The 12,264-nt window shown below is 52.2% G+C and overlaps 6 protein-coding genes across 6 annotated transcripts; 4 read left to right on the forward strand and 2 right to left on the reverse strand.

Annotated features, from left to right (window-relative positions):
- Positions 1–1,384: 1,384 nt before the first annotated feature.
- Positions 1,385–3,795, forward strand: TRV_04689 (uncharacterized protein; the record flags this gene model as incomplete). Its single annotated transcript, XM_003021211.1, has 3 exons — positions 1,385–2,764; positions 2,906–3,275; positions 3,422–3,795. 3 exons carry the CDS (start codon positions 1,385–1,387, stop codon positions 3,793–3,795), a joined length of 2,124 nt encoding a protein of 707 aa, XP_003021257.1.
- Positions 3,796–3,880: 85 nt separating this feature from the next.
- Positions 3,881–6,299, forward strand: TRV_04690 (uncharacterized protein; the record flags this gene model as incomplete). The annotated part of the gene is made up of 4 exons (XM_003021212.1): positions 3,881–4,012; positions 4,106–4,703; positions 4,759–5,027; positions 5,082–6,299. 4 exons carry the CDS (start codon positions 3,881–3,883, stop codon positions 6,297–6,299), a joined length of 2,217 nt encoding a protein of 738 aa, XP_003021258.1.
- A 569-nt stretch (positions 6,300–6,868) lies between these two features.
- On the forward strand, positions 6,869–8,602 carry TRV_04691 (uncharacterized protein; the record flags this gene model as incomplete). Its single annotated transcript, XM_003021213.1, has 4 exons — positions 6,869–7,093; positions 7,154–8,192; positions 8,240–8,414; positions 8,443–8,602. 4 exons carry the CDS (start codon positions 6,869–6,871, stop codon positions 8,600–8,602), a joined length of 1,599 nt encoding a protein of 532 aa, XP_003021259.1.
- A 220-nt stretch (positions 8,603–8,822) lies between these two features.
- Positions 8,823–9,239, reverse strand: TRV_04692 (uncharacterized protein; the record flags this gene model as incomplete). Its single annotated transcript, XM_003021214.1, has 1 exon — positions 8,823–9,239. One exon carries the CDS (start codon positions 9,237–9,239, stop codon positions 8,823–8,825), a length of 417 nt encoding a protein of 138 aa, XP_003021260.1.
- Positions 9,240–9,314: 75 nt separating this feature from the next.
- TRV_04693 (uncharacterized protein) lies at positions 9,315–10,516 on the forward strand (the record flags this gene model as incomplete). The annotated part of the gene is made up of 4 exons (XM_003021215.1): positions 9,315–9,380; positions 9,416–9,478; positions 9,533–10,357; positions 10,421–10,516. The coding sequence occupies 4 exons, from the start codon at positions 9,315–9,317 to the stop codon at positions 10,514–10,516; spliced, it is 1,050 nt and encodes a 349-aa protein (XP_003021261.1).
- Positions 10,517–11,807: 1,291 nt separating this feature from the next.
- On the reverse strand, positions 11,808–12,026 carry TRV_04694 (uncharacterized protein; the record flags this gene model as incomplete). The annotated part of the gene is made up of 1 exon (XM_003021216.1): positions 11,808–12,026. A coding segment is annotated over one exon (219 nt), but the record flags the coding sequence as incomplete, so codon positions are not given.
- Between the last annotated feature and the right edge of the window lie 238 nt (positions 12,027–12,264).

Below are 12,264 nucleotides of genomic sequence, written 5' to 3' on the forward strand. Positions count from 1 at the left end.
GCCATAAGGGGCCATGTTTCCTGCATCTAAAGGAATGCGAACCATTCCGATTAATCAATTATGCAACCAAGGACTTGGCTTGGCCTGCATCTTGCAGGGTTATTGGGTTGTTGCTCTCTGCAAGCAAAGATGGCAAGGATGCATCGCTGCATGAGCATCTTCGGAAACAACTGGGCGCATGCATGGCCGGCTAACCAGACGAGTAATGATATTGCATGCGATCAAGATAATCCGGGAGTGGCATTCACCCGAATAAGACACGATGGTGGCTAGGGGCATGCAGCAGTGCCCGTGAGGGTCTGCCAGGCAGCAAGAGTATCACCCTAAGGACCGACCTGTCAACGACTGACTGATTATCGATAGCGTGGCGAAGATAATACATGCATACAATATCACCCCTTACATTAAGGAACCAGCTAACTGGCACCTATCAGGCCGCAAGCCGCAATAAGGGTGCGGAGGAATCCGACTCAGGCAAGAACAAGGAAAATGGAGAATTCTTCCTTGGAGATACACGATTTCTCCCTAGTAACTATTCATCTAGGCACCTGGCTATCAGTTTAACTATCTGGAAACCATCGAGGCAGACAAAAAACAGGCAGTCAAGAACAGCACATTCACTGGATCATCAGACACACTCTCTCAAAGGCCACCCGTGTATTCAGCTGTGTCTTTCGCTGGCAGGATACTAATTTCCCATGCCCAAATCGCATCATGTCACATCTAACTACGGAGAACAGGTGTTTTCTCATTTGCAAGGTACATCAGGCAGCGCTTTTCTTGCTGCAGACCCAAGCCGTGTTTCATTTGACAGGGACTCAAGCTGCCAACCGGCGTGCTGTTACAGCCTTCCAGATGCATTCTGATGTCATACGGGCTCACAACGCCCAATCTTGCCAAGGGGTAGGGTTGTCGATGTCCGCCATTCAGGGGAGCGAGAAACAGCCACTTTTGCTGGAGCATCGACAGTCCCCGCGAGCCCTTCGTATTGCGGCGAGGAGGCTGAAAAAAACAAAGTGATGGCCACTTTTTTTTATCTTGGTTGCCTTGACATGGACCGTGGAGCCGTTGTCGGGCCATCCCGCAGTTACTTAAGAGCGTTGTGGGCGAGAGCTGAGATATCAAATTAAACAACTAACCAGCTAACCAACCAACCTTCGAAACGGCCTTCCTTGTCCAATCGTCAGCTACGGACAGGACGGGTGAGCTGTTCGTTGCTGTTAACCCATTTCACCAACGCATTAGTTACGAGAGTCAGGCGAGCTGCCACTGCTGAGCTCCTGGAGGGCAGTACCGCTAGGCTAACTGCTGCATTTGACAATTGTCTTTCGTTTACTGCCTGCTATCGGGAAGAAGCCCCTATTGATATCCTGAGTGAACGACCATGGAGCCGCAGGACCAACCGTACCATCAGAGCCTTGCTCAGTCACAGGCGGGCGGCGGTGGGGTATCTGTCCGCAGCAGATCGTCCAGCGTCGTCTCGACCAGGACAGGAGTGACCATCACCACCCTACAGGAAGACACAAGGAGCATCCGCAGCATGGAGCTCGTCGTGGGAGGCCGCATCTTCAGGATCAACCGGGACGGCTCCAGGATAACGGAGCATTCAGGCCTGCCGCCGTACACTGCTGCGCCCCCCGAGTACTCCAGCCTGGACACGAACCTGGCTACGGGGAGCAACAACGAGCTGCCGGCCCCTAATATCCCGGACTACCAGACCATAGCATGGCCGCTCAACGAGCGTGACTACCACCCTTTGATGAGGCAGCGTGTTCCATCCGTCAGCCTGACACAGGATAGATCTGAAGAGCATGCTGGTGCTGGCACTGACGCTCCCGGACCACAGGACAACGATCTACTTACGGCCGAGCTGCCGGAGACGCCAGTTGAGCGCGAGAGAAGAGGGTCAGCATCGGGATCGAGTTCAGGACTTGTTTCTCGAGCTCACTCGTTCGTCCCAGGGCCTGAGAAGATCACCGTGGTAGCCAAACGACGCTCAGTATCAGAAAGCAATATCCAGGCCAACCTCCGTCCAAACGCCCATCATACCAATGCCAACAACACCAACCATAACATCCACAGACACAACCACAACTTCCTACGACGCCGGAATGGAATCCGTCTCCCCCAGCTAGACACAGGCATGTCCTTTGAGTCTCTACGCAACGCCTTCTCCATCAACCCACCCCCTGCATCCAGCCCTCGCATGACCCATTCCGCTGGCCCCAGCATAGGAAGATCCAGCGACATCTTCCACCCTTCTCCGACCTACAACAACAATAGTAACAACAACACTACGAGTACGGCCGACCACTGGCAGTCCCATTCCACCGTCTCCCGCGGCCGCTCACCTCCCACTACACCCCGAGCAACCCGCAGCCCCATGCTGGCCGTCCCCCAGGGCCCTCCCACCGTCGAAGAAGGCTATGCTGACACAGACGAGCCGCCAGCCATGGACACCGAGAACGAAATCAGCATCCACTTCTCCCGCATGATACGCAGCATTGACCGTGAACACCGGCGTGTGCTGCATCAGAAGTGTCGTGAGCTAGCCGAATTGCGCGAGCGCCTGAATGAAGTCGACCAGGTCTACCGCAAGGAGCTGAGGTCGCGCGACTTCATCATCGACGAGCTCCGACATACGATCAACTTGCTGGAGTTCCAGACGGAGGCGAAGATAGAGCGGGCCCGGAACGAGGTCGAGGATATCTGGGAGCAGCGCTGGAAGGACCAGGAGAAGCTCTTGCTGGATATGCAGCGGAGGGTAAGCCAGGCGGACCTCAGCAGGATCGTGGGACGCAGGAGAGGAGGGAAGGTGACTTCTACTGCTCATGGTGAGGAGGAGTATCATTAGCTGTTGGTTAGGAGGTCTTCAGGGGGGACTAGAACTTCGGGGTTGCTTTAGTTAGGGCCGGCTATGGCATTCTACATACAACATCTGCACCATCTGCTAGCTAGCGTTTTCATATTATTAACACATCCAGCGACGGAGTTGTTGGGACAAGAGCAGATATCTACTAGCTGGTCTATGTATCTCGGCTTCAATGTATTCTTTTCATTCTTCTCTTCACTTCTTCTTCTTCTTCTTCATCCTGTCTGTCCATCTCGCAAGGTGGTAGAAGTTGCATCACTGTGCATCCCCATCCTCGACCTCTGCTCAATCAGCATATCCCCATGTTCAGACATGAATATCTCAATGCGCCATGCAAGAAACCCGTCGCTCGAGCCAGATCCATGCATGCACGGAGGGAGCTGCTGGCCCCTTTTCTCGCTTCGTATCCTGTTTTTCGCCTCCTTCGGCTAACTCGCTCCCATTTTGACCGCAGCAGCAAACAAACAAACATCCAGCATAAGTTATAAAAAGCTGCTCGAAGCCTGGCCGCTCGTCGCAGCGCTCTTAATTAAATCCCCGTCCTGCCAGCTTCCCTGCTGCTAATCCCAGGATTCACACAGCTATTGGCCCTCCTCCGTGTCTCAGGCCAGCGAACAGAGAAGAAGGAAAAAGAACATCCGGGCGGGACGGTGTTTATATTTAACAACCTGCTAAAAAGCCCTGCAGATAAACACCCGGGCAAGATATGCAGATTCCCCCCCGCCGCCAGCACAGCCAGATACCACCGCCTGCCACCGACCTCATCGGATAATAAGAAGAAGAAGAAGAAAAAGAAGAAGAAGAGAAGGACGAAGAGAAGAGACGGCGTTGCGTTGTGCGTCGATACAGCGACCTGCCGGCTGCTCATGGTTGCAGAGCCGTCACCCCAAGGGACAGTCGCTGTCTGCTCGAACAACTCATAACCGGCCTGGATACGCCTGATTGCATTCGATTACCTGGTCCAAGATGGCTTCCGGGGACAAGGAGTACCGGCCGATGGTCACTTGGATGTACGACCTGATCTTGTGGTTCCTCTCGCTGCTGGTCGACCTGTTCTTCCGCGAAGTGCACCCCCGCGGCTCGTGGAAAGTCCCCAAGCGAGGGCCGGTGATTCTCGTCGCTGCTCCCCATGCCAATCAAGTACGTCATCTACTTTGTTCTGTTATTCTATGCTGTTGTGTTGTGCTGTTATGCTGTGTATTGCGTGCGTTGGTACTAATAATGTCTGTACAGTTCGTGGACTCCCTCATCCTGATGCGGGTAATGCGCATGGAACTTCACCGTCGAATCGCCTTCCTGATCGCCCAGAAATCATTCAAACGCCGTTTTGTAGGCTTGCTCGCTCGCTTCACGGGCTCAGTCCCCGTTACGCGAGCAATGGACAACCTGAAGCCGGGCAAGGGGACTATCTATCTACCGGACCCCATCAACAACCCGACCTTGCTACGTGGCCACGGCACAGACTTTACTTCTTCGGCGTTTGAAGTTGGTGGGACGATCTCGTTGCCCTCGGTTGGTGGACGGTCAAGCAGTACGGATATCGGCGAGATCAAGGGACCCGAGGAAATCATATTGAAGAAGCCGTTCAAGACACAGCAGGCCATGCAGCAGTTGACGGGGCGAGACGACGTGGATGAAGACGGCAACTTTACGGGGGGCGCGGATGTTAAGAGTCCAGCTGAGTTTCAGGGCTCGAAGTTCAAGGTTGCGCCGCACGTTGACCAGACGCAGGTGTATAATGCTGTCTTTGATACGCTCAACCAGGGAGGCTGTATTGGCATCTTCCCGGAGGGCGGAAGTCATGATCGTCCGGATCTCTTGCCATTGAAAGGTATGTCCTTGTTAACTTACTATTGATTTGTTGGATATAGTGCTAATGTTTGTAGCTGGCGTTGCGTTGATGGCCCTTGGAGCTGTGGCTGCCAACCCTGACTGTGATGTGACCATTATACCCTGTGGAATGAACTATTTCCATGCCCACAAGTTCCGGTCTCGGGCGGTCATTGAATTTGGAAACCCGGTCAAGGTGCCTCCGGAGCTGGTCAAGATGTACAAGGAGGGCCAGAAGCGAGAGTCTGTAGGCACCCTGTTGGACACGATATACCAGGCCCTAGTCACCGTTACCGTCACATCTCCTGACTACGAATCTCTTATGGTATGTTGAACCAATTTTATTCCTACTGTGTGCCAGCACTAACTAGATATCCAGGTCATCCAAGCTGCAAGACGGCTGTACAATCCTACAGGGAAGAAACTGCCGCTGCCAATGGTTGTCGAGCTCAACCGTCGTCTGGCTAAAGGGTACGCCCACTACAAGGACGACCCCCGGATTATCAGCCTGAAAAAATCAGTGCTGGACTACAACAAGCAGCTCCGCATCCTGGGCATCCGAGACCACCAGGTCCAGTATGCCAAATTCTCCTTCTTCAAAGTGGTGGCCACTCTCATCTACCGCCTGGGCAAGCTGGCAGTCATGGCCATCGGCACTCTTCCCGGCTTCGTCCTCTTCCTGCCCGTCTTCGTGGCCACCAAGATCATCTCTATCAGAAAGTCGCGAGAGGCACTGGCAGCGTCCAGCGTCAAGATCCAGGGCCGCGACGTAATGGCTACCTGGAAGCTGCTCGTGGCCCTCGCCTTTGCACCGCTGCTCTATACCTTCTACACCGTCCTGCTCACCTACTGGACATACAGCCACCGGGTCTGGGGCTACGTCCCTGACTGGGTGCCCCTCTGGACCATCATCCCCTTCGGCTTCTGGATCTTCCCATCCATCACCTTCGCCGCCCTCCGCATCGGAGAAATAGGCATGGATATTCTCAAATCGCTCCGTCCGCTGGTCCTATCTCTCAACCCCAGCTCAGCCAACACCCTCGTCAGGCTCCGAGAACGCCGAGCCGAGCTCTCCATCCAAGTAACCGACCTTATCAACACCCTGGGCCCCGAGATGTTCCCTGACTTTGACTCCTCGCGCGTGGTCTCCAACCCTTTCAAGGACACCATTTTCCGCGAGAGCCTGCCCTCTTCTTCCCTGGAGTCTCTCGAAGAAAACGAGACAGACGAACCGCTCGACGACTACGGCCGTCCACGCATCATCCACCGCTCCCACACCGAATTTTCCATGCAGGACCAGCTGCCTCGCAACGAATCCTTCCACGACCTCGCCAGCTTCGGCTTCTTCTCTACTCGCCCGTCCAGTCGCAGTCGCAGCCGTAGCAGCTCCAACGGCGGCCTGATAGGCTCCTCTGGCTTCCCGCTCAAGGAGTTCAGCACGCTGGACTCGAAGGAGAGCTTCGACGAGGTGAGCAAGCGGATCCGGGGCGCCATGCGGGAGCGCGGCCGTCAGCGCCGCCGCAAGAGCGAGGACTCGAACATGTGGGAGGCTTCAGACTCTGAGTCCCAGACTCCAGAGAACCGCAAAGACGTCTAGTCTCTCTCTCTCTCTCTCATTATCTCTCTCGCCTATAACCAGCTGTCTATATGAGCAGACTAAAAGCAAAAGGGGTGGTATTTCAGTGTTTGGATGATCTTACGACGATGTTCAGGGTCCAGCAGGCGTTCTGTATCTATCTATATCTATTTACTCTTCTTCTATTCTGTCTTCTTCTGTCTTCCTGTCTTCCATCTTCTACTGTCTTCTGCTGCCTATGTATGTACAAGGTCAGGGGCGCTTCGAGTCTTCGCTCTTCCGAGACAAAAACAAACAAAAACAGGCTTAAAAGGCAAAAAAAGCGGCAAAGCCACGAAGTCTGACTCTCGCATCTACGTCACTCTCTCGTCCTCTTTTTTTTGCTTTAAGCATTCTATTTATCCTACGTTTATTTTAATACTTTGCAATAGTTGAATATTCTCGTCCATCGTTTGACTCTCGTCCTTTTTACCTAATTATTTGCTGCGCTGGTGGGCAGCATCGCAGAGAAGAAAGAAACCACCCGGGACTTCCGGCCACCTTGCCTACGCTCTTTTCACTCCTTTTACGCCCTACGAAATATCTCCGCGATGGCTTCGTCGATGCATCTGTCGAGGATACGGAAATGGCTGGCTTCGTCTCCCCCCGTCGAGGGCGCTATATACTACCTGCGAGAGCTGTTGATCGGCGCGTTGCGACAGGGCCCTATTCCACAGCATGTTGCCTTCGTGATGGACGGGAACAGGCGGTTTGCCCGCAACCAGGGCATCGAGCGGGTGGAGGGACACAATCTGGGCTTCGAGGCGCTGGCAAAGGTATTCTTTTGCTCTTTACTCGCTATTTAATTGTAATGAATGCATGGCTAATGGGCGCAGATTCTAGAAGTGTGCTATAGCTCCGGCATCAAGGTGGTGACGATATACGCCTTCAGCATCGAGAACTTCAAGCGGTCCAAGTACGAGGTCGATGCGCTGATGGAGATGGCGAAGCTGAAGCTGCTACAGCTGTCGGAGCACGGCGAGCTGCTGGAGAGATACGGAGCGAGCGTGCGGGTGCTGGGCCGACGAGACCAGATACGCCCGGATGTGCTGGAAGCCGTCGACAGGACGGTCGAGCTGACCAGCGGCAACGGAGACGCCATTCTCAACATCTGTTTCCCTTACACCTCGAGAGACGAGATTACCTCTGCGGTCCGCAACACGGTGATGGAGTACAGCACGCCGCTGGACAGGACCCAGCTTCCCGCAGTCAATTCGCCGCGTCGACCGTTCTCTGAGAAGCGGATTGTCGAGAATATACGTGAGCATACGCCCAGTGCAGACCCGCGCGAGTCGCTGTCAAATGGAAGCAATAGTCCCGTCACTACGTCTTCGGCCAACGAGACGGCATCGGACTCCAACTCCTCTCTGTCCTCGGCCACGACGCTGCACCATGTAGCCTCTGGAGAGACGAACGGGAGCAGCGGGACAGGCAAACAGCAGCAGCAGCAGCACCACAACCATGAACGTCAACACCGACATCACCATCATCATCATCATCAGCAGCATGCCACTGCGTCGCCGGAGCTGTATACCTCGTATCCACCCAACAGCGACCAGCTGCTGTTTCACTCGCCCGAGACGATCACCACGCAGACGCTCAGCGACCATATGCTCACCGCTGGCTGTCCGCCGCTGGACATTCTGATCCGCACCTCGGGCGTCGAGCGTCTCAGCGACTTCATGCTCTGGCAGTGCCACCAGGACACCCAGATTGTGTTTCTGGACACGCTGTGGCCGGCCTTTAGCCTGTGGGAGTTCCTGCCGGTGATCTGGGACTGGCAGCGCAGGATCAGGAAGACCGGCTCCAGACGAGAGCTCGAGTTCGACTTTCCCAGCGCATACAACTCGGATTCAGAGCGGATGAATGCTGACAGTCCGTGGCTGACGGAGGACGATGATATCAAATTCAAGTCTCTATAGATTCTTCCACCCTGCATATACCCCTGTGTCTACCTTCTACCTTCTACCTCCTGACCTCTGCCTATACCTATACCTATACCTATATCTACGCCTTCTTCTACCTCTACCTATGCTTCTTCTTCTTCTCTACCTACTGTCTCTTACTGTATAATAGTAATGAAATCCGCATAGACGAGTTCGTACAGCCACCGCAACACCAGTAGACCCGAGCCAGTTGGGCAGCAAGATCTTCATCCGCCTCGAGTAATAGGCCATATCAAACAACAAGCAGCAGCATCAGCAGCATCAGCAGCATCAGCAGAAGAAGAAGAAGCAAAGATGAAGCCGGCCTTTGACCGACTAAATGACTTGCTTGCTGACTAACTCGTAGTTAGAAAAGAGACATAAAACTGCACAAAGTCGATTCTTCGTCTTCGACTTTTCGACTTCTTCCACTCTCCATCACCGCTTCTGCTGCTTCACCACCGTCTGTCTCCGTCATAAACAGCCTGTCGATACCATGTCTTCCTCAATTGAAGGTCGTAAAGTGCTTCTGTATGTCCCTCCTGCGGCCTCCTCCCTGCTGCCCCTCCGTTATCGGTAGCTAGCTTGACTGACTCACGATAACAGGCTTGGAAGCGGCTTCGGTTAGTCGAGCGGCCTCAGATACAACGACAAGAGAGAGCGTCTGGACGGATGAATTGGCTGATATTCTTACCTCTGTTTGACAGTCACTAAGCCTACCATCGACGAGCTGAGCAAGGCCGGTGTCCTCCTGACTGTTGGTGGGTGATATCTTCCCCCGCGGTGCCTCTATATAAAATACAGCTGTATACTTGACTGAAAGACCACCAGCTAACGACGGGATGAAACAGCCTGCCGTACCCTCGAGAGCGCCCAGCAGCTCTGCAAGGGCATCAAGAACACCAACGCCATCTCCCTGGACGTCAATGACTCTGCTGCCCTGGACGCCGAGCTGGCCAAGGTCGAGCTGGTCATCTCCCTCATCCCATACATCCATCACGCTACCGTCATCAAGGGAGCTATCCGCACCAAGAAGAATGTAGTCACTACCTCTTACGTCTCGCCGGCCATGATGGAGCTGCAGGAGGATGCTAAGAAGGCCGGCATCACAGTCATGAACGAGATCGGTCTTGATCCCGTACGTCTAGCATATTCACTCCGTCTACCCTATAGATCCTGATATTAACCTACGTCCAGGGAATTGATCACTTGTATGCCGTCAAGACCATCTCAGAGGTAGGTCTACCCAAAGTATTCATGCATAAACAACATCCAACTGACCTGCCGTAGGTCCATGAAGCCGGTGGCAAGGTCACATCCTTCCTGTCCTACTGTGGTGGTCTGCCTGCCCCAGAATGCTCCGACAACCCACTCGGCTACAAATTCTCCTGGTCCAGCAGAGGCATGCTTCTCGCCCTCCGCAATGACGCAAAGTACTATGAGGACGGCAAGATCGTCTCCATCCCCGGCCCCGAGCTCATGGGCACCGCAAAGCCATACTTCATCTACCCTGGTTTCGCCTTCGTTGCCTACGCCAACCGCGACTCAACCCCTTACAAGGAACGCTACCAGATGCCCGAAGCCCAGACCATTGTCCGTGGCACTCTTCGCTTCCAGGGCTTCCCGCAGATGATCCGCACCCTGGTTGATCTAGGTTTCCTCAAGGAGGACGAGAAGGAGTTCATGAAGACGCCTATTCCATGGAAGGAGGCCATGAAGCAGCTTCTCGGCGCCACTTCGTCGGACGAGAAGGATCTGCAGTGGGCCATCTCCTCCAAGACCAAGTTCGCTGATAACGAGGAGAAGGACCGTATCATGGCTGCGCTGCGATGGATTGGTGTTTTCTCCGATGAGAAGATCACGCCTCGCAATAACCCGCTTGATACCCTTTGTGCTACCCTCGAGCAGAAGATGCAGTACGGTCCCGGCGAGAGGGATATGGTCATGTTGCAGCACCGATTCGAGATCGAGAACAAGGATGGTTCCAAGGAGACCCGTACCAGCACCTTGTGCGACTATGGTGATCCAAACGGTTACTCGGCCATGGCTAAGCTCGTCGGTATCCCTTGTGCCGTTGCTGTCAGACAGGTTCTTGACGGCACTCTTAGCGAGAAGGTATGTCGCTCAACCTAACCCCTAACTTCAATCTTTTTGTGAGCAATTCTAACCTTTGAATAGGGTATCCTTGCTCCCATGAACATGAAGATCTGCGGGCCCTTGATCAAGGCTTTGAAGGAGGAGTACGGTATCGAGATGATCGAGAAGACTCTCTAAGTCAATCTCTCATCTACCTTAGTTAATGACTACGGCTTTTTTTGTTTTGTTTCTTTCTTAATGAAAAAGAGCATGTTTATACGGCATGGAAACGGAAATGGTTTGGGAGGTTCCTAACTAAAAGTACATTCGATTGCTCCATATGCTCATAACTTACGGAGATACATGCATGCTATACTAAACTCCATCGATAATAGAAGATCAATCATGATCCTTCCATATCACTTTCTCCTTTCTCTCTCTGTAAATTCCCCTGGGCCCATGGGGTCTCTCTCAATCAAATGTCTCTCTCCTCCATGGGCCATCAACCCTCAAATCGAGTATTGGGTTTATTCCCACCCACCCGCCAACCCAATACCCTTCTCTCCGGCCTAACTCTGTAAATCCCTGGATCCCTCCCATCCTCTCAACCCTCAATCCTTTGTCCCTTGGAGCCCATCGACGAGTCAATCGAGTTCGGTATCGGTTCATAATCGTTTCCTCGCAGACCACCCTCTGCCTCTTTCCAAGCCAATCCATATCAGCCATCCTCCATGTCAACCACTCCAAATAAACCATCAACCATCAATTATCAATCATGTCAATCACCATCCCAATCCCCCAAACCATATAATATCAACCATCCCGTACCAATCAATCACTTCACATCCGTCACCCCATGTCAAGCCTCCATGTCAATCACTCCAAGACATCACCCGGGTAAAAAACCCCTGTCACCAAGTTCAATCAACCATCAACTTCATGTCTCATGCCAATGCTCTCTTCTTGACCTTGCTCAAGTCTCATTCAATCACCAGCCAGTCCTCAGAATGCCCCAGCACCATATATCCAATCCTCCATGGGGTATGTCCTTTCCAAATCCGCCTCCATGCAACTGTCCCTTGACCCCCTTTCCAAGATGCTGCCCCGTCTTCCAAGACCATAGCTTTCTTTCAGCTCAAGCTCACTCTTCAAATCAACCATCAACCTAGTTCCGATTTTTTCCCTTGGTAACCAACCAGTCCCAATCCAACCCTTTCAAGCCCCCATTCCAACTCTCATCCTATACCCAAGTCCAATCCTGTCCAGTCCAGTCCAGTCCCTTTCCAACTGCATCCCAGTCCACCCCAGTAACCTTCCAACCAGCCCCCCCAAATCTAGCTAAGTCTTCTCTCCAATTGAGTTCCCATTTCCTCTTCCAATCACTCAAAGCTCATCTCCTTTCTCCAAATAGCTATCATCAGACATTGGGTATCAATCACCAATCTTCACTAAAGCTCCAGTCTCTCTGTCACCCCACTATCCTATCTATCTAATTTTTTTCCTTTTTCTTTTCTTTTCTTTTCTTTTCTTCTTCTTCTTCTTCTTCTTTTTTTTTTTCAATGTGCTTTCTTTTTCTTTTCTTTTTCACATCTTCATTTTGTATTATGATTTTGTAATTTGTTCCTTGCCTTTTTGATTGTGATTTTGTATTTGGATTTTGTATTTGGTGTTTTCTTTTCTTTTCTTTTCTTTCCTTTCTTTTTTTTCCCTTTTTTTCTTTTTCTTTTCTTTTTTTTTCGGGTTGGCGGGGGTTTGTTGGTTTCCAGTCACCACTCTCCAATCTTCAATCATCAAACATCAATCACCAATCTTCACTCAGTCCTCAGTCAACAGTCTCTCTGCAATCTCTCACCTCTTCACCATATCTAACTAATCACTTCTTTTTGGTCTTTTCTGATCTTTGTTTTTTTTTGAAATATTTTTGTTCTTTTTTTTTTTTTTTTTTT

The sequence above is a fragment of the Trichophyton verrucosum genome (assembly GCF_000151505.1).
Source record: "Trichophyton verrucosum HKI 0517 chromosome Unknown contig00360_1.f1.exp, whole genome shotgun sequence".
In the NCBI taxonomy this organism is placed as follows: Eukaryota; Fungi; Ascomycota; class Eurotiomycetes; order Onygenales; family Arthrodermataceae; genus Trichophyton; species Trichophyton verrucosum.